Below are 21,650 nucleotides of genomic sequence, written 5' to 3' on the forward strand. Positions count from 1 at the left end.
TGACTTCATTATATAATGAAATAAACTAGCTAAGATTTCTAATCTAAGCAATGTGGGACTAAGAAGTTTTTTCAACTAATATACAATGTGGGACTTCACTTAATGAACTTTTTCAATTCATCTCCCTTTATTGGAATATATGCATAATGTTCCAACAGATAGTAAACCAGCTAATACTTATATGGACCCTAATGTGAAGCTTCAACAAAATCAAGAGGAGTCATATACAATTAGTGTTGACTCAATTTCTAAAATCACCTTTGTGATAATCATTGGGGTGTTGCAGTTGGGATCTTGAGGTAGATTAAAGGGTCACCTAGGGAAAGTCGTGTTTATTGGAGAAAGGTCGTACCAATATTATTGAATATTCAGAGGCAGACTGGACAGTTGATATTAATGACAAAAAAGTCTACTTCAGGTTACTGTGTTTTGATTGGAGAAAATGTAATTTCATGGAGAAGTAAAAAGCAACTTGTTGCAAGGTCAAGTACAGAGGCAGAATATCGTGCTATGGCTGATACTACTTCTGAATTTTTATGGACGAAGCACTTGTTCCAAGAGTTAAGATTTTTTGAACTAGGTCATATTGAACGTATGTGTGATAATCAGTCAGCATTGTATCTTTCTTCAAATCTGGCTTTTCATGAGAGGATTAAACACACAAAAGTTGATTGTCATCATCAGAGAGAAGACCTTTTCTGGCATCATTAAAACCTCTTCAGTGAGTTCAAATGATCAGTTAGCTGATATTTTCACCAAATCTCTACAGAGACCTCAAGTTGATTATATATATGTAACAAGTTGGATGCATATGATACATATGCTCCATCTTGAGGGGGAGTGTTGAATATTTTCTATTTATTAGCATTGATATAATCTCCTTATATTTTATTTTTTCTTTCTTGAGAGATTGTCTCTTGTATATAAATTGGCACAACCTCGTTGTAAAATACATGTTAATCATTTTAAACTACTCAACTGTGTAAATACAATATCTATTAAAGGAATGTTGCTATAGCCCCGACACTTTTGATGGAAAGTATGTCCAGTGTCCAATACCAACACGGCACCGGCGGCACACGTGATTACATTCAATTAATTCACTGTTTCAAATTTTTACATGTCTCAGTGTCATTACCGTGTCCAGGGTCTGTGTCGGTGCTTCATAAAACATGGTTGATTCACACTCCTTCATAGCTATATGTATTAGGGATCAGGATGCTTAGAAGTTTACGATATACTATCAGCAGTAAAAAGCTGTGTTAATAACTGGCTTAGGCATAGATGACAGACTACGATATCTTACAAGACCCATCACTTGCACTTTATACTTTAAACTACACCCTTACATTTGCTTCATTATTTCCAAAATTTGTATCATTTAATCCTAGATATCAAACAGTGACAAGCAGTCATTATTAGCAATGTAGCGTACAGAACACTGACATGATTAAAGTGCACACATACATATTGAACCTCAATGAATAGAGATTGACTTGTATTGTTTGACTGTATTTGTGATAGCCTGTTCCACTGGTAGTCTTTCCATGCTTGAAGCCCCATAAAAACCATGGACTCCTTTGGTTCTCTTTAATATAAATTCTGCCTCTTCTGGACCAGAAATTGGGCCTGCAAATTCCAGTACATTATTCTCAACTGGGACTAAAAGATGACAGACACAGACCGCTACTTTTAGACATTGAGAGCAATAACAATGAGCAGTAAGGTGTTCAATAGCTACATCACAACTTGGCCGCTAGGAAAAAAGTCCCCAACAAATTAGAAAATAGAAATTTAGCACACCAAGTAAGACCAAACACAATAACTACTAAGGTTCAGACAATTTTGCTCAGCCATGGCAACAGAATAATTTTCCATTTAACAATTACCATTACCATTCTCAATGGATCTCTCAACCAAAATAAACTCGAGTAATAATTCTCACTGAAAAATCATTCAAGACAATTCCATAAATTTTCCCACTGGGTTTGACATTTTTCACAGAAATCTTCCTATATGCTCGCGGCTCAAATGTAAGGCCTTGGGTAGGAAGATGTTTCTTTTAAACCTTCAGTAATTTGATGAAAAACATTATAAACTGTCACTAGACCTAGAATTTAACAGCTGACAGGAGAACACTAAATTTACATATCAAAATACATTAATGAGTGTTGCTATGCTAAAACAAAACCAAACACCTCCCACCAACACTGTATAAATCATGTATGCTATAGGATCAGATTATGCTTGGCACGTTTTGCTAAGTGAAAGAAAAATAATAAAAAAAACAACCCACAATACTCTGAAAATACAGTGTTGATGAAGTGTTATGTATTTAAATAACATTATCCTACACTAAACAAAAAGGATTTCAGGTGATAAACATACCCCCATGGCATAGCACAATAGTATTAGGATTGATCCTATGTGCTGCATCTGCAATAGCTTGTACAAGAACTACACTTTCATCAAGTGAAACAGCAGTTTTTGCACCTATGGAGCCTGTTGTGGTTAGACCCATATGGGCAACAATAATATCGGCACCAACTTTAGCCATTTCAATAGCTTCATATTGATTGAATGCATACGGAGTTGTCAAGAGCCCCAATTTATGAGCTTTTTGGATCATCTCAACTTCCAAGCTGTTAATTTAATGTGAAAACAAATCATTTTGTAAGAGCTGTAACAGTCCAACTCATGCACTGTATTGAGAAATCTTCACATATCGCCTACCTGTACCCCATGCCAGTTTCTTCAAGATTTTGCCTAAAATTACCATCAAACAACCCAACTGTTGGAAAGTTTTGTACCCCAGAGAATCCAGTAGACTCCACTTGTTTAAGGAAGTGATCCATTCGTCGGAAGGGATCAGTTGCACATACACCAGCAAGAACTGGTACCTTCTTTACCACCTGAAAACCAAAGATCAAAAATCTTAGACAAAATGAGAAATAAAGAGATTCATTGCTACTGTGACAAGGGATTTTACTATCACATAAAATTTCCAATTTATTACTCAAGATAACTATCGATGGTTAATAATTATTATAGCTGGATGCATCTTATCTCAAGAATTAGAATTTAATAGTTCCTTAATTGTCATGAAGTAACTCTCCCAAAAGCATAGGCTACCAGATGAACTTGCGTTAATAGAGTAGTGGTTACATAATTTTCTATTATGTGTGTCACTAGAATAGTGGGCAGAGTAGTGGAGGACATGTTCCACTACTACTGCTGAGCTGGCCCTAGCTGTTAGTACCTTTGTCAGTATTTGTTTACCTTTTGCTTGCCTTTATATAGCAAGTTTCCTGTATCACTCTAATCAAGAAATACAATGAATATTTCTCTCATCTTATCCATTTCAATTGCTTAACAAATTCTAACATGGTATCTTGAGCTTCTTTTCGATCCATGGAGTCCATTTTTCTTTCCTCTCAGGTGAAACTTTCTCACCTTATATCTGTCAAACTTGATGACAAAAACTTCAAACAATGGAAACAACAAATTGATGGAGTTGTTCGTGGCCATCGTCTCCAAAGGTTCGTCACTGTTCCGGTGATTCCTTCTCCCTCTCCTTCAGATCCCGCATCTCATAGTGCATTTCTGGAGTGGGAACAACAGGATGCTCTCATATGCACCTGGCTTCTTTCCACCATCTCCGATTCTCTTCTTCCTAAACTTGTTGAGTGTAAACACGCGTGGCAAGTCTGGACAGAGGTGCACCGCTATTTTGACACTCTTCTTTCCACCAGAGCTCGTCAGCTGCGTTCTGAGCTTCGTCGCCTCACCAAAGGTTCGCTCACGATTGAGGAGCTTCTGAAGCGTACTCGTGAGATTAGCGAATCTCTTGTTTCGATTGGGGATCCTGTTCCTCTTCGCAACCTAATCGAAATAGTTCTTGATTCCCTTCCTGAGGAATACGACTCCATTGTCGCCGCCGTCAACAGTAAGGATGAGCTAAGTTCCTTGGATGAACTTGAGTCGTCTTTACTTGCTCATGAGTCGCGACTTGAGAAACATCGCAAAGCTGCTGTTGCGGAGCCAGTGGCTGTGAATCTCACTCAATCAGCGTCGTCTCCTTCACCTGTTACTACTGGTCAAACTTCTACTGAAGGTTTTCCTCAGGGAACGAGTCACGTCACTGCCAATGCTGATAATCACAACTATAGCTCTCGTGGAGGTCGTTTTGGTCGCAGCAGTGGGCGTTTTGGTCGTGGTGGAGGACGTTTTGCCAAACAATCTTGTCAGATTTGTCACAGGTCTGGACATGATGCTTCAGTATGTTATTATCGTTACTCAAGTGGTGCTGGTTATCCTCAGCAAAGAGCTCCATTCAATCCATTTCATGTGGCTCCCCGTACTATGCTTCCTGCTCAATTTCCTCATGGTTCTCTCAGAGCTGCTTCTCCTAGATCCACAGCACCACAGGCTTTCTTTGCAGGTACTGAAGCAAGCAACAGAAATCAGTGGTGGTATCCTGACTCAGGGGCCTCTCACCATGTTACTCCTGAAGCCTCAAATGTGTCTGATTCTTCTTCTGTGCCTGGATCCGAGCAAGTCTTCATAGGAAATGGCCAAGGTTTGTCTATCAATTCTATTGGTTCCATGTCTTTTCCTCTACCACACAAACCTCACTTGTCTCTCACCCTTAGGAACCTCTTACATGTACCACAGATTACCAAAAATCTCATGAGTGTGAGCAAATTTGCTCAAGACAATAATGTATTTTTTGAATTTCATTCTAAATTCTGTGTTGTTAAATCTCAGGCTACTTCTGAAGTTCTGCTCAGTGGTCATGTTGGAGATGATGGCCTCTATAAGTTTCCTAATCCTGCTGCATCTCCAGTGTCAACGCCTTGTCCTAGTCTTCACTCTTGTAGTACTAGCAATAGGTTTATGTGCTCTCCTGCTATAAGCAGTTGTAATCCTTCAAATTATATGCCTAATGCTACACTTCTTTGTAATGATCCTTCTATTAATAAAACTACAAGTCTCTTTTTCAACTCTTCTCTTAATTCTGCCAATGCTAGCACTAATTTATCTTTATCTCATTCTAATAGTCCTACTGCTATAGCAACAAATCCTTATGTTCTGTGGCATACCAGATTAGGTCATCCTAATCATCATGCCCTTGTTCAAATCCTGAAACTTTGCAATCTTACTGTCCCTTCAAAACCTCCTACAGATATGTGTCATGCCTGCTGTGTTGGCAAATCTCACAGATTGCCTTCCTCTTTATCCACCACTGTCTATACTCATCCCTTTGAACTGGTTGTTTGTGATCTCTGGGGTCCAGCTCCTATGATATCCTCAAGTGGCTACACCTATTTTCTTACATGTGTGGATGCTTTCTCTAGGTTTGTTTGGGTCTTTCCCCTCAAACTGAAGTCTGACACTATGCTTCAGTTTATTCAATTTAAGAAAATGGTTGAGCTGCAGTTTAATTGTCCCATCAAGTGTGTTCAAACTGATGGAGGAGGGGAATTTAGACCCCTCACCAAATATCTAACAGATTTAGGAATTGGTCATAGATTCACATGTCCTCATACACATCATCAAAATGGTCTTGTTGAACGCAAACATAGACACATTGTTGAGACTGGTCTCACTCTCTTAGCTCAGTCCACTCTTCCCTTAAAATATTGGGACCATGCTTTTGTTACTGCAGCCTACCTTATCAACAGAATTCCCAGCCCTACCCTTAACAATAACTCTCCCTACTTTAAACTACTCAACAAACCTCCTGACTATTCCACTCTCAAAGTTTTTGGTTGTGCTTGCTATCCTTTCCTGCGTCCCTACAATTCCCATAAGCTTGATTATAGATCTCAACAATGTATTTTTCTAGGATATTCATCTTCTCATAAAGGTTATAAATGTTTAGCTTCCAATGGTCATATCTACATCTCTAAGGATGTTATTTTTCATGAATCCCTGTTTCCCTATTCCTCTTTATTTTCAATCTCTTCTACCTCCTCTGTTCCCTCATCCATTCCTCCTTGCCCTTCTTCTATTCCTCCCTTTCCTGCTACTGCTAGCCAGTTTTCACCTCCTCTCTCTCCATCCAATGCTCCCTCTCTCTATTCCTATAATCCTGATGCCATTCACAGCTCTCCTTCTAGTTCTTCCTCTTCCCCTCATATGGTTGTTCCCTCCCCTGAACTTTCCACTTCTGCAAGTCAGCAGGTGTCACATTCTATCCCACAGCCTCTCACTGCTATTCCTACCTCCTCTCCCTCTATCTCTCCTGCTCTTATCCTCCATGATCCTGCTGAAACTAGCACCATTTCCCCTACTTCCTCCAATGATCCTTCTGAACAGTCTAGCTCACACTCAAATCCCAGCCCCCCTGGTTCACCTTTACCTTTCATTCACCCTGATAATATCCATCCTATGCAAACCAGAGCCAAAAGAGGTATTATTCAACCTAGATTACATCCTACTCTCCTTTTAACCCACATGGAACCAAGTTCTGTTAGTCAAGCTTTGTCATCTCCTCATTGGTTTCAGGCAATGCAAGAAGAATACAAGGCACTGATGAGAAATCAGACCTGGACATTGGTAAAAGCTCCTATTTCCAGGAGACCTATTGGTTGTAAGTGGGTTTTCAGAACCAAGGAAAACCCTGATGGATCTATCAATAAATACAAGGCCAGATTGGTGGCAAAGGGGTTTCATCAAAGAGCTGGCAGTGATTTCCAGGAGACTTTCTCCCCTGTTATCAAACCTGTGACTGTTAGAATTGTTTTAACCATTGCTGTTAGCAACAAGTGGCCTATTCAGCAGATAGATATTAATAATGCTTTCCTCAATGGCACACTTGAGGAAGAGGTGCTTATGCAGCAGCCTCCTGGCTTTGAAGCTGCTGACAAGTCCCTAGTATGTAAACTAAACAAGGCCATTTATGGTTTAAAACAGGCCCCAAGGGCCTGGTTTGACAAACTGAAGAGTGCTCTTGTTCATCTTGGTTTTCAAGCAAGCAAGTGTGACCCTAGTCTCTTTCTATTGCATCAAGGCAAGCTTCAAGTCATGATCTTGGTCTATGTTGATGACATCATCATCACAGGCAGCTCTGCTCCCTTCATCAACTCTCTCATCAACCATCTTAACAATAAATTCTCTTTAAAACAATTGGGACAGCTTGACTATTTCCTTGGTATTGAAGTCTCCCATCTTCAAAATGGTTCTTTACTTCTGTCCCAAACCAAGTACATTTCTGACCTCCTAACCAAACTGAACATGCTCAATGCCAATGGAATGCCCACTCCCATGATTTCCAGCAGCAAATTATCTAAAGTTGGCTCAGCAAATGTTGAAGATCCCACTCATTTTAGATCTGTTGTTGGTGCATTGCAATATGCAACCATAACTAGACCTGAAATTTCCTTCTCTGTTAACAAGGTGTGTCAGTTTTTATCAAATCCCTTAGAAGATCACTGGAAGGCAGTCAAAAGGATTTTAAGGTATTTGAGTGGTACACTGTGTCATGGCTTGCTCATTCAGCCTGCCCCTGTTCATCAGCCTATGCAGCTTTTAGGATTTTGTGATGCAGATTGGGCATCAGATCCTGATGACAGAAGGTCTACTTCAGGGGCATGCATCTATCTTGGTCCTAATGTTGTATCATGGTGGTCCAAGAAGCAGCAGCTTGTTGCCAGGTCTAGTGCTGAAGCAGAATACCGCAGTATGGCTCAATTGGCTGCTGAACTTATTTGGATACAGTCTCTACTTCAGGAACTTCACTGTCCTATTCAGGTGCCTAAGATTCTATGTGACAACTTGAGCACAGTCACACTTGCTCATAACCCCATTCTCCACAACAGAACCAAACATATGGAGCTAGATATATTCTTTCTAAGGGAGAAAGTTCTCAGTAAACATCTTTATGTTGCTCACGTTCCAGCTCAAGACCAGTGGGCTGACATTCTTACCAAGCCCTTATCTGCTGCTAAGTTTGTACCTCTTCGTTCTAAGTTATGTGTGTTAGATAAAATTGCTTTAAAGCAACCCCCTGCAGCTTCTAAGGGGGACTAATAGAGTAGTGGTTACATAATTTTCTATTATGTGTGTCAATAGAATAGTGGGCAGAGTAGTGGAGGACATGTTCCACTACTACTGCTGAGCTGGCCCTAGCTGTTAGTACCTTTGTCAGTATTTGTTTACCTTTTGCTTGCCTTTATATAGCAAGTTTCCTGTATCACTCTAATCAAGAAATACAATGAATATTTCTCTCATCTTATCCATTTCAATTGCTTAACAAATTCTAACATGCGTGAATAACCTTTTACAGCAGATCTCTAACCTTACCTTTCCGGTCAATTAGTGAAATTGTTAGCACTAAATGTTCAAAAATTCATATGAGAACCATATATGCAGGTACTTATGTGGGTTCTTATGTGTAAGAACCAGCTATTACCCATGCACCATTGGTGACCCTTGTCATGGACACCGCGTATAAGAATGGTTCTTCTATAAGAGCCAGTTCTTAAAACTTAAGGGTTCAATTGTGGGACACATTAAAATTTCTTAAGGAGTCTACCATTAGAGTGAAATTTGTTGTTCTTAAATTCTATTTGCAATTGTAGGACCCACTAAAAGTATGTTAGAAACCCAAACTGGGTTCTATCATTAGAGATGCTCAAAACTTAATATTGCCACCGGTATATTGTTTGTGATGACACAGACACAAAGTGTTTTCTGCTTTACCAACATTTATCCTCAAAACCCCATTATCCCCTCTGAAATCTTTCTTCAACATCCTCTCCCATAGTGATGTATCGCTTTTTTTGTGCAATTGTTTTTCCACAATTACAATCATATTTGGCAACATTAAATTTTTAAGCATGTCCTACTTATCACCTATATTTAACAATAATCTTAAACCCTGTGTATGTTCAAAATTCAAATTAAGAAGCATCCGAAAAATCAGCCACTTGAGAGTGAAAAATACTTGAACAGAAGTTAGCAATTGGACAATATTTTCAGTATCTAAGAACAAAAGTATAGAAATAAGATGTACCGGCAGAACTTCATTGGCCATGTCAAGCACAACAGCATTAGCATCGGCAAATGGTAATAACCCAGCTAATGAACCTCTCCCAGCCATTCGGAAGCGCCCTGAGTTGTACAATACTATTAAATCAACTCCTCCAGCTTCTTCAAACTTGGCAGATATTCCAGTCCCAGCACCGGCTCCTATAATAGGAATTCCTTTATCTATTTGATATTTAAATTGCTGCAGTATTAGCTGTGTTTTCTTCAAAGTTTCTGCCAATAGAAATGAAAATAGAAGTTGGACATAAAGTCAATTACTAATTCCAAATTCAACAGAAGCTTAACACAAAAAGAAGCTATTGCCATTGTGTAAAATTTTCTCGGGCCAACATCCTAGCACTAATTAAATTTCATGGAACAATCAACACAAATAATATGGAGAAAAAAAGCGGGAAAAAGAATTCTTTATTGCAAAATGGTAGCAATTGTTGGAAACCTGGGGAATGAATATGCATGTTATTTGAAAGGATGAACCACTAGAAAGTCATAATTTATTTACATCTAGAACTGACATTAACAAAATAATTGTGAACAAGAAAAACAAAATGCAAATTTAAATGAAATGAGAACCTGGTTTTGCATCTGGGAATTCATTAGGTGCATAGACAATAGTCCCAAAGCTTGATTTATTTGAAACAGAATCCTCAGGGATGTGTTCAACAAATTCAGGAATGGCTACTTGTGGATGACTAGAACCTTTCTTCTCATTAACCTCCAAAAACGCATCCACTAATGCATTTGCAAATTCAAGGTCATTAATATGATGGGGATACACCTTCACCTGCACAACTCATATCCTTGGACCATAAGAAGTCCTCCTAGAAACAAGTAAAACAAAATCCATGCAAAATTGAAACTTTATAAAACACAATTATGCTCAATAACACTAATAAGAAATTATAGTACCTGTCGAATATCATCGGGCTGAATAAGCCTTTGTAATTCATGAATAAGTGTACCAGTTGCCTCCGGATCATAAAAAGGCTTACCAGGTGCATCTAAAGCAGATATACCCTTTTCTGGAAGGCAAACACAGATCTTAGATGATGAGCTGTTCAGTTTATTTGCTATGAAATCAGCAAATTTCCTGTTCTCATCCACTGTTGTTCGCATGAGCGAAACCTGGAAAGAGAATCAATGGATTTATTGCATTATCATGAAGACAGAATCAGCCATTTCAGCACGTTAAACTTATTTAATTCCAATGCATTTTGAGAAGTCCAATATAATATCACCGATATACCTTGCTTTGGTCAATGTCTCTGGAAAATATGTGACCCATTTAATATTTTCAAATTGAAAGTGAAGTAGTAATCATGGCACGTGTGATTAGTTTTCAAGAAAAAACAAAATGGAACGCCAATATACTATATGCATAATGAAAGTGAAGTAGTAATCATGGTACACATATGAGTAGTTTTCAAGTAAAAACAAAATGGAACATCCTAGTCATGTAGAGTAGTACTGGTCGTCACCTGCTTATTGTGTTCATATATATTTCTCTGCTGAAAAGAGTGTGGTATGGTATCTTTTGCTCCAAAGTTTACCATGTCTAATGCTCCCACACTCAGGACCAGGGGGATTTTCTTCTCTATTATGACATCAAAGCGAGAACTATCACAAGCCATTACGCCTCCAACTATGTAGTCTGCTACTTCTGTTGTTGTGATGTCCAAAACACCCTAAGCAAAATACATAAAATATTTAAATAGAGGAAGGAATACATAAAGAAGAATCTGAAACTAGACAAACAGAATACAAACGATTCCACAGAGCTTGTTACAGCTCATTTTGTGTCTCATACAATCATGTCAATGAAAGTTAAGTGTCTCTGCTTTTCCAGAACAGCCTATTTATACGCAAATCTAAAATAAACTGAATAAGTATTGGCAACCATGAGAGTAAAAATGAAATTTGCAATCTCCATACATTTAATATGGTAATAAGCAAGCTGATCAAGCAGGCACATCCATGTGTGTACTCCCTCGGGAATGAACTATAAGCACAAAGAATAGAAATAAAAAAAGTCATCGTATTTGGTCCAAATTTTATATATCAAATACATTGGATTATTGATTACTTTCTAATTCATTTTTGCTTATATTTCATTTCAGAGGAAATATAATATAATAGGTTTTGACCATGCTACTCAAATTTGTTAAAACTTTCAAAAAAAAAAAAGATAGAAAGATTAAAAAGTGAGTTTTTAAATTCAGAAAAGATAAACCAACTTCTAATGCTAATCTTCCAAAGTATCTGCAAAGCTCCAATGCTTTAAAACAAAACAAAAAACATATCACTACCAAGGTTTTAAATAACGGTCGCGTAAAGGCTTTCACAAATTCGAGGTGTTGCGATACTGATTGCAGTCGCCACGGTGTGAATTAACCATAATTTCTTTTTCATCATAAAAACGGTAAATAACAGTAATATCAATATTGGCACCTTCCAATACCGTTTTGTTGTGGTCGTTACTGCAAGTAACGGACTGTTTCTTAAAACCTGACAGCTAACTAAAATTACATTGTTAAATGCATATAAAGTTAGCTATACTCTAAAATACCTGTATAAATCCTTCTCTAATCAAATCCTCCATGGCTCTGCCACCAACTCCAGTTGCATGAAAAACCAAGCTCTCATAACCCTCTCGATGCAACCTATCTCTAACAGCATCAACACAAGGTGTAGTAACCCCAAACATAGTTATACCAACCGTAGGCTTATCATCAACTCGAGAAGAATCACTCAAACTCCGAACCCTTCCAACAACCATCCCAGCGAAAGCAGCAGCAGCATTGGAAAAAACCACCCTACTAACACTATTGACGCCTGCCACATCAACAATGGACGGAAACAACACCAAATCAGAAGTCCCAACGTAAGGTTCCGTTTGGCCACTAGCAACAGTTGACACAATGAGCTTAGGGATCCCGAGTGGAAGAGACCTGAACGAAGATGACAACAGCGATGTGCCTCCACTACCACCAACGCCGATAACGCCTGCTACACATTGATCCGAGTTAGATTTCTGTAAGAATTGTTGGAGCGATTGGCTCATAACGGAAACAGCTTCGCCTCTGTCTTGTGGAAGAAGATTGGCCTCGTTTGAGATAACATCATCTCTGGAAACGAATGTGAAATCTGGTAATGATTCTGGTGCGTTCGGACCGGTAGAAACATCAACCACCACAACATCTATCTGGAAGATATGAATTTATATAACATCGATTGAAATGTGAATGAATGAAAACGAATGATTATGAGTGTTAGTACTTAGTACTAGTAGTAGTACCTCTGGGGAAGTGTGATCGGAGAAGCGATGGAGATTAGAGCGAAGTGAATCGGAGAGATATCGGAGCTCGTGGAGCTTGGTGTCTAGGGTTCCGACGCAGAAAACGCGAAGAGTGGTGGTGTTGTGGCGTGCCATCGAAATTTAGTTGAACGGAAAGTGAAGCGATGAAACCTTTACTACTACTACTGATACTTTACTTGAAATTCGATTCATTTTGATATGGTGTTACGTGGACAGTACGGTAATTGCCACTGTTGCACTCGCCGTAGTTTCAACCGACACCGACGATGACACCGTGGACCCTCACGTGGTAGTTGCAACGTGTTAATTTTTTTGTTGTTGTTGAAAATTATATACTATTTTATTGGAAACATAATCCTCACCAAATTATTATATTCTCCATTCGGAGAGAAGAATCTATACTTTTCCTAGTAGATAGAGCCGATTAATGTCTGATCTGATCTAATAAAATATAAATATAAATAAAATAATAATAATAATTAATTAATTAAAGTTTAAAATATGATTATTAATAATTATTTTATTAAAATTAGGGTATTTATGAAATATCAATATTAATTTCAATCTTTTAATGTTAAAGGTAGTGCACCTACCATGTAAAATAATTTCACATTGTTATTCAATTGGGACTCATCAATCCCATGATTTATTTTAAAATAACAGTGCGACTTGACATTTAACATGTTCGTGATTGTTTGACTGTGTAAAATTATTTTACACTATTAATGTATATTTTTTCTTAATTAAGTATAAGATTTTTCCTGTTATAACATTTATATAAATTATATTATTTTTATTTAATTTATTAAAAATTTATTTACTCGTGTTTTTTAATGATTGTTTATTTAATAGTATCGATATATGTTTTCTAAATAAAATATATAATAATTTAACACTTATTTAATTTCAAAATATTTCAAAATTTCTAAGAATATAAATAATTATAATTATTTTACTAGAATAACTCAAACATATATAGGATTACTTTCTACTCATATGTCAACGGGTGGACGGCCGAAATGAATTTTGTATAAATTCCTAATTGATGACAGTATTCCATAATGGTTGAGTTGGTGAACTGAGTCCTATTATCATTTATCAAAGACAATACTCTTTGGCGAACCTACAAATGAGTTGCTTATAGTGGAAACTTCACACTTTTTCTATTGTGATTTTGGACACGGCTTCAGACTCTATTCACTTTATGAAGTAGTCAACTCCCTCGATCAAGAACTTTAACGGACCTAGTACTAAGGGGGAATGACCCACGTTGATCATGCCCCCTACTAGTAAAAAGGTCAAGGAGACGTAACATAATGAAGAGTCTCGGTCGACGCATAGAAAAGATTGGAATGTATTTGGCATTTTTCACATTTTCTGACAAAATAAGTGTCTTCCTTCATTAGGGTTAGCCAACAATAACTAGCCATTAATAGTTTGTGGGCGAGTGCTCACCCACCATAAATGTACATACATCATTTCTTCGCAAACCTCCATCACACCTTCTCCAACTCATTTGGATCAAGGAAAGGTGATGCGAAGGAAATATGAAACACATTTCTTTGACTTCTTTTTCATATTTTCGGCACGTGAAACATTTCCACCATTCATGTACTGAGTTATGTTGTTGTTGTTAGTCAAGCTAGTTATCTTTTAGGGTTTTTTTCTTGTTGTCAAGACACTTGACCCTATATGTTTTATGTTGTTGCTTTTGTTTAATTATGTTGTTTTTGTGGATGTAATAAAAGGTTTAATGTTATTGTTGTTGTTTTTAATATGAGATTCAAAGTTTTATGTTGTTTTTCTACAAAACATCATATTACAACTTCTAACACACCACCTAATTCATGTTTTCGAGACTTCTCATCCCAATATTTGTGTTCATCTCGTCGAACCTGACTTTTTTCAGGGTGTGGTGAGTATATCGGCTAGTTTTCAGTCTGACTTGCAATACTCAAGTTCAAGCTTTCCTTTATTCACTTGATCCCTAAGAAAATGATACATCATCGATATGTGTTTACTTCAACCATGATACATAGGATGATTGGCTAGATCAACAGTTGACTTGTTGTCGACAAACAACTTCATTTTCATAGGTTCCATGATCTTGAGCTCTTCGAGCAACATCTCTATCCATGCTTCTTGACATGTTGCATATGATGCAGCCATGTACTCAGTTTCACATGATGACAAAGCCACAATACTTTGCTTCCTTGAGCTCCAAGAGATTGGAACGCCTTTAATCATGAATATGTAGTCTGCAATACTCTTCTTTTCATCTTGATATCTGCTAAAATCTGAATCAATGTAACCATATACCTCTACACCTGTTCTGATCTTCTTTTTTCTTGGCCTTAGCACACCATGATCAATTGTACCTTTTATGAATCTCAACACCCTCTTCATTGGATTATGATGACATTATTAGGGTTTCTCTATGAATCTGCTTAACAATCTAACACTTAGCCAAATATCTGGCATGGTGTTTCAAAACTACCTCAATGGTCTAATGAATTGTTTGTATAGTGTCGCACTTACAAATTCATAATTTGTAACCTTCTTCAACTTTGCTCAAGTTTCCAATGGTGTTGCAGCTGCATTTGGATTCACCACACGCCTTCATCTGGTTCGTTAATAAAACCACGCGTGGAAAGTATTCTTAGACTGATTCATCTTCCTTCATATGAGTCATCTCAAATTGTTATCCCATTGTCTGCAGCTTCACCCTTTTCAGTTTTTCATTTCTGATGTACAAGTGCTTTAACTTGTCCCACACTCTTTTAGTCGTTTCTTTTTTCAATAATCTTCTCGAACACGTTAAGGTCCACACATTGGTAAATCAAAAATAGAGTTTTCCTATCTTCCTTCCTTTCATTTTTGTGCGCAGCCTTCTGTTCATCATCCGCATTCGCTTTCAATGTCGGTACTCCATTGTTCACGATTTCAAACACATCTTGAAATTTGAAGATGACTTTCATCTATACAACCCATCTTTCGTAGTTCTCTCCTTTGAAAATCGGTAGATTCGCTAAAAATTACGTTGATGTTGTTGTTCCATTTGCCATTACAGATTCTCTCTGAATCACAATTCGGGCTCTGTGATACCAATTTGTTGGAACAATTAGGGTTTCAAGAAAGATGAGACAAGAAGAAAAAAAAGAGAAAAATTATTAACAGTAAAAACTGTGTTATGAAAATTGCTGTTAAGTCTATTAAAATTATACAAAGTCATGTCTGTATAAAGGCGATCAAGGCCTAAGCCCAAAAGATACAACCCAAGCCCAAAATATACTAAAGTTATATTTTGGCTTCCACACAACAGTTAAATGTTGTATTCGACTCTATTGAATACAACTAACTCCTACTACTCCGACTAGCTACTTCAACACAGTCGAATACTACCTTTTCTACAAATCATCGAATTACAACTTCTAACATGTTGTAGTTTTTGTTATTATAAGTAAAAGATTTGTGTTATTGTTGATGTTTTTATGATGAGATTATAGGTTTTATGTTGTTATTTTTGTTGATACAAGTAAAATTATGTGTTATTGTTGTTGTTTTTTTGTTGAGTTATGTTGTTGTTATTGTTGAGATAGGTAAAATGTTTGTGTTATTGTTGTGATTTTTGTTAGTTATGTTGTTTTTGTTTAATTATGTTGTTTTTTTGTTGATAATATAAAAAAAATTGTGTTAGTTTTGTTGTTTGTTTTAGCTATATTGTTGTTTTAGTTGAGAAGACTAAAGTCTTCTGTATTTTACATTTGATCATGGAGAAGACTAAAATCATTTCTAAGAGAATTGTTCAATATTGAAATGCTAAGGCAATATGTTTAAATTTGTGCCAAAAAATAGGCTTAATTGCAACTTTAGTCCCCCTATTTCGTCTTTTTCTTGATTTTGATCCCTCTATTTTAAAAATCACTATTTTAGTCCCCTTTTTAAGTTTTCTGTGCAATTTTCGTCCCCCTATTTTGTTTTTTCTGCAAAATTAGTCCCTATTCCCGTCTCTTTTTCAATGGAAAAGTTAAAAGGGGACCAAAATCGTGGTTTTAAAAATGGGGGGACTAAAATCGAAAAAAATACAAAATAGGGGGACCAAAGTTGCAATTAAGCCCAAAAAATATTTATCTTTCGTCCCTTTACCGTGTTCTTGACATTTTTTGCTTAACAAAATAAATTTTATTTTAACATATAACCATTTGTTTTTTTATAAATTTAGTTATATTATAAAACCATAAACATTTGTTAAACAAATAAGAGATAGCATCATGTAGATAAGAATTGAACTTCAAAAATAAAATGGTAAAACTAGTGAATTTGAAAAGGAAATATACCATTGTATTTAAGAAACATGGAAACATAAAGTTGTGTTGTCTCAATACAACATGGTGTTTTCTTTTCAAATTCTTATGGCTAATCATAAGAATTTGAAAAGAAAAAATCATGTTGTATCAAGACAACACAACTTGATGTTTTCCTCAATACAAAATTATGTTTCCTTTTTAAATTCACCAAATTAACTATTTTATTTTTGGGTCTCAATTATTCTCTAGATGATGTAATTTCTTCCTTGTTGGAACAAATATATTTGGTTTGCTAATATTCTTATATGAATAAATAAAACAAATGATTATAATTTAAAATAAAATTCATTTAGGCCAACATTCAAGACACTGTAAAAGTAAAAGTGATAGAAGATTTCATACATTTCCCCACAGTTGTATTTAGGAGCCATAGTGAAAAGTTATGCTAAACATCTATCACCTCGGTGATAATTCCAACTATGTTGAAAAGCACGTCTTATAAATTCCAAAATATAATCATTGATATTCGAACTCAGGACCAAGCACTTTTCACCTCGGTCAGTATTCCAACTTTGGTGGAAAGTAGCATACTTTCTATCACGCCCTTCATTACCACGGACCATCATCCATGGTGAAATCCTTCTTTCAATTGTGGTGATATATACTTTTTATAGTAGCGACCTCGGCATGAGGGAGACCCTTCCCGTCTTGTACAATGATTACCTACCATGGTATACTTTAGGGATGGCCTTTTGATCTTTTTTGCTTCGGCTTTGTCTGATGGAAACTCTAATGCTGTTAAGAAGCGCACTATAAGGTCCATCTAATTATAGTTTCAATGACGTTTATGTCATTTACTTCCACCTTCTTTGTGTGGTTTGTGGATATGGTTTTGTATATTATTGTTTTATTATGACCTAGCTTCTTTGTCCTGGTGAGCTTTGATAAGATGTCTTCTAGGGAATTCTGCTCTTTAGGTAGATAAATTATTTCAAATTTTTAAATTTTTTTTGCTAAGTTTTGCTATTTCTGGAGGTATTTGACAAGTTGTGATACCTTCGACTAATACTTCTCAACTACCTGATTAAGGATCTACTAAGAGTCTCTTTGTGTTTAAGATTCAAAATGCCCATTTCTATGGAGAGGTTTATTTCGCTGATGACGACTTCGTATTCAAACCGATTATTACTAGCTTTGAACTCAAACCTCAAAGATTTCTTTATAAGGTTAATAATCAGTCATGGAGTTTTACATCAGTGCCACTGCCCATAAGGTTTGAGGTTCCGTCTACTGATAAGATTCAGGCGTATGGCACATCCTCGTCCACTAGAGAACTGGACTCTACCAGAAAGTTTGCCAAAACTTGATTTTTAATGCTACCTCTTGGTATGAAATTTATATCATATTCTGACAGCTCTATTGACAAAGACATCATCCTTTGCGTCAAATCAGGCTTCTTTATAATTTAATGGATATGATGATTCATCTTTACCACCATGTGATTCCCTATGAAGTAGGGCCTCGACTTCCTTGTTGTTATCACGACTGTCAATGCTAGTCTCTCTATCTTTTGGTATCTCATCTTGCGCCCTTGAACACTTTGCTGACAAAATAGACTGCATGTCCACTCTTCTCTTTTTATTGGACAATGCAAAGCTCATCGCCTTATGTGTTCATGGAAAATATAATTATAGCGACAAACTTTCCTTCGGGCGTGTTAGTACTAGATGGGTGGCCAAAAAGGTTTTTAGATCTCAAAAAGCCTCCTAATACTCGCTCGACCACTCAAACCTCTCTTCTTTCTTTAAAGTAGCAAAAAGAGGAAAGGCTTTATCACCTGTGCAGGAAAGAAGGCGGCCAATGGTCGCGTTAGTTGTTGAATCTCCTTTACTAAGGCAACCAATAATGGGCTGATTATTTTGGGTATCCCCCTTATTCCCCCATCTAATTAGCATGAATCACAAAAATGTGTCCGCCCGAGCCCCAAAAGGACATTTGGTGGGGTTCAGATGTATGTTATAACTACTAATTAGCTTTAGCATTTATTCTAGGTCACTGCGGTGATTTCCTTATTCCAGGGTCTTTACGACCATGTCATCGATGCACACTTCCAGTATGCACCCTATTTGATTGGAGAATACAACATTCATTAACCTCTATTAGGTGGCACATGTGTTCTTCACTCTGAAAGGCATACTGTCGTAGTAGTAATTACAATTATTTGACATAAAAGTCATCTTAAGCACGCTTAAAGAATCCATATTTATCTGGTTTTAACCATATAGGAATCCATAAAACTTAAAATTTTGTACCCTAAAGATTCTTTTATCAATATGTTGATGTTTGGTAATGGATAGGGATCCTTATGGCACACCATATTTAGATCGGTGAAATCTACACACATTTTTAATTTCTGGGATAATTTTTGAACTAACACCAAATTTTCTAACCAGGTCATATACTTGATTTCTATAAAGAAACTTAGTCCTTCAATTTTCCCACCTCTTCGTTTATGGTAGCCCATTTCTCCCCGCCAACCTTGTGTTTTCTCTACATTACTAGTTTTATTGTTGGAATAATGGTGAAAAGCTGACATACGACCCTAGTGTCGATTCAAGATATATCAAAAGGGGGACCGGGTCTTCCTCATAGGGTTTTGTCATATAATTGCCCAATTCAGTGGTGTGGAGTTTCTAGGGCCCGATTTGGACCGTCTTTCGATCCTCAGTAGGCGTGAACATCACCTTATTAGGCTATATATTTGGTCAAAATCTACAAAATTAACCTATTTGATTTGTGGTTGTAGCATGACATAACCATCATTCTCTCCCTTTTAACCCTTATAGTGTATTGATTACATCTTTGGGAAGTTTCTTGATCCCTAACACATACTTCATGCTTAAGTAAAGCGTTGATAGGGCACTACTAGGAGGTTGAAGGCATGTCGCCTAATGATTATGTTGTACATGATGGGGTATATACTATGAGATACTCAACTTTGATCATTTTGGCATTCTCCTTAAGTTATAAACTTATTTTGTGAGTGATGTAGCTTTTAACTTGGACTTGTTTGCTAGGGAAGTCTATCGAAGAGTCTCTGAAAAACCGGAGCAAGTTTGGGTCCAGATTTAACCTATCAAAGGCATCCCATTACATTAAATCATATGAACTTCTTGGATCTATAATACTCGCTTGATATCCCAGTCATCGTATTGCACTTTTATGAATAGATAATGTTAGATGAGAATGACAGACGATTCATACGACGTCTTTTCGAGAGAAAGAGATTCTAGGATCTAGATTATCCTTCGAGTTCGCCTTAGGCTTAGTGGTTGAGTATTATATCGCTTTATCTTGAGGGGCGTATCTCCTACAGAAGTTGTTAGATTCTTCTCCGCTAGCGAATCCTCCAACTATGGTATTTAGGGTGTGGCAGACTAGTTTGTCCTCCTCTCTTCTCTCAGGTTCGTTGTCTTTCTTAAACCTGGGGCTTCTGGATTGATACCTCCCTCTAGTCATGGCACTGCCTCAAGTCTGATGAGAGTCTCCTTTAAGGTATTACTTCAGATGGCCATCTTAGATTTGGCGCTCAATCTCCCTCTTAAGCTAGTAGTTGTAACACCCTAAAATTTAGATTTAATTATTTAATTGATTTTTTGTGAATTATTGGTGATTAATTGTGTGATTTATGATGATATATTGTAGGAAATTAGTGAGAAATAGACAGCAATTGGAAATATTTAGATTTAAATAATTTGGTGTATATTATTCGGAGGTATAATAATAATTAAATAGAATATTAAGAGGAAAAGAAGTTAAGTGAGGGTATAAGAGGAAAATCATAAAAAGGGGGTCCAAGGGGTAAAATAAGAATAAGCCAAGGAAGGGAATTAAGATTATTCTGTAAGATCGTGGAATAGAACGGAGAACGTGAAGTGAGAGCTAGAGCACAGAGAACCAAAGAGGATTTCTCGTAGAATGCGAAGGAAGAGATTGATTACTAGGAATTTGAGGTAATGGATGTAATCTGTAACACCCTTCTAAGCCCCGCGGCAATTTAAATAAATAATCAGAGTAAAAACATAAACACAAGGGTGCCACAATTATTTAAAACAAATAAACCAACTATGGTCGAAGCCATGCTTTATTAGAAAACGATTTGCCAAAACATAATCATGTTTATCACAGCGGAATACGAAACATCGTCAGTACAACCAAGGGAAATATAATTCAACACCAATTAAAATAGAGTAATCTCTTAAAACTCTAAATCTATTGTTCCCCAGTGTTACAAGACCAGAGCATGACCGACATGACCCAACATAAACGGATAAACTCTACGAGTCATCCTCACCAAGCACTAATGCCGCTACTCCTCAATCTGAAAAATGTCAACAAGTAAGGGTGAGTCTCATTCTCAATTAATCAATGTTATGCATTCATAAGCAACAAAATATCATAATATATCATTCACCCAATTTGTCATATATTCAGATATTCAATCATCATTCATCAATCGCAACAAAGACAACAATCACAACAAATACAACACCAAACATAACACCGAAATTCATTCAATCATGTTATGACAAGGATGCATATGACTAATTGACACTATGCATGTGGTACCAATAAACCGTGGAATTAATCCACCTGACCGATCTACGCCTCATCGAGATACGGCCTAACCAACACAAATTCCGCACAATGGGAATTATGTCCACCATTTGATCCAAACATCACCGGGATCCATCACCGAATGCATATGAATGAATTTACACATATACCATACTTAAAAACATCACCGATCCGATGCACCGCATCGTCTCATCATAACTCACCATTTTCATCACCGAATAAGTATGTACACGCTGCACAATCATTCAATTATTCACATATATTCACATCAAATATATCATTTGTTGTGAAAAACGATACCAATAACAAAGTATAATAGGGAATTATAGGGGAGAAGA

The 21,650-nt window shown here is 36.8% G+C and overlaps 2 protein-coding genes across 2 annotated transcripts; both read right to left on the reverse strand.

The window, feature by feature from the left end:
- Window positions 1-1,219: 1,219 nt before the first annotated feature.
- LOC131628991 (toMV susceptible protein tm-1(GCR26)-like) lies at window positions 1,220-12,682 on the reverse strand. Its single transcript, XM_058899794.1, has 9 exons — window positions 12,347-12,682; window positions 11,618-12,253; window positions 10,530-10,736; window positions 9,961-10,176; window positions 9,625-9,835; window positions 9,020-9,267; window positions 2,734-2,912; window positions 2,389-2,642; window positions 1,220-1,629 (listed from the first exon to the last, which is right to left on the reverse strand). The coding sequence occupies exons 1-9, from the start codon at window positions 12,479-12,481 to the stop codon at window positions 1,478-1,480; spliced, it is 2,238 nt and encodes a 745-aa protein (XP_058755777.1). The 5' UTR covers window positions 12,482-12,682; the 3' UTR covers window positions 1,220-1,477.
- Window positions 12,683-14,389: 1,707 nt separating this feature from the next.
- On the reverse strand, window positions 14,390-14,773 carry LOC131629005 (secreted RxLR effector protein 161-like). Its single transcript, XM_058899808.1, has one exon. The coding sequence runs from the start codon at window positions 14,771-14,773 to the stop codon at window positions 14,390-14,392; it is 384 nt and encodes a 127-aa protein (XP_058755791.1).
- Between the last annotated feature and the right edge of the window lie 6,877 nt (window positions 14,774-21,650).

Source organism: Vicia villosa, unplaced genomic scaffold (assembly GCF_029867415.1).
Source record: "Vicia villosa cultivar HV-30 ecotype Madison, WI unplaced genomic scaffold, Vvil1.0 ctg.000494F_1_1, whole genome shotgun sequence".
NCBI classification, from domain to species: domain Eukaryota; kingdom Viridiplantae; phylum Streptophyta; class Magnoliopsida; order Fabales; family Fabaceae; genus Vicia; species Vicia villosa.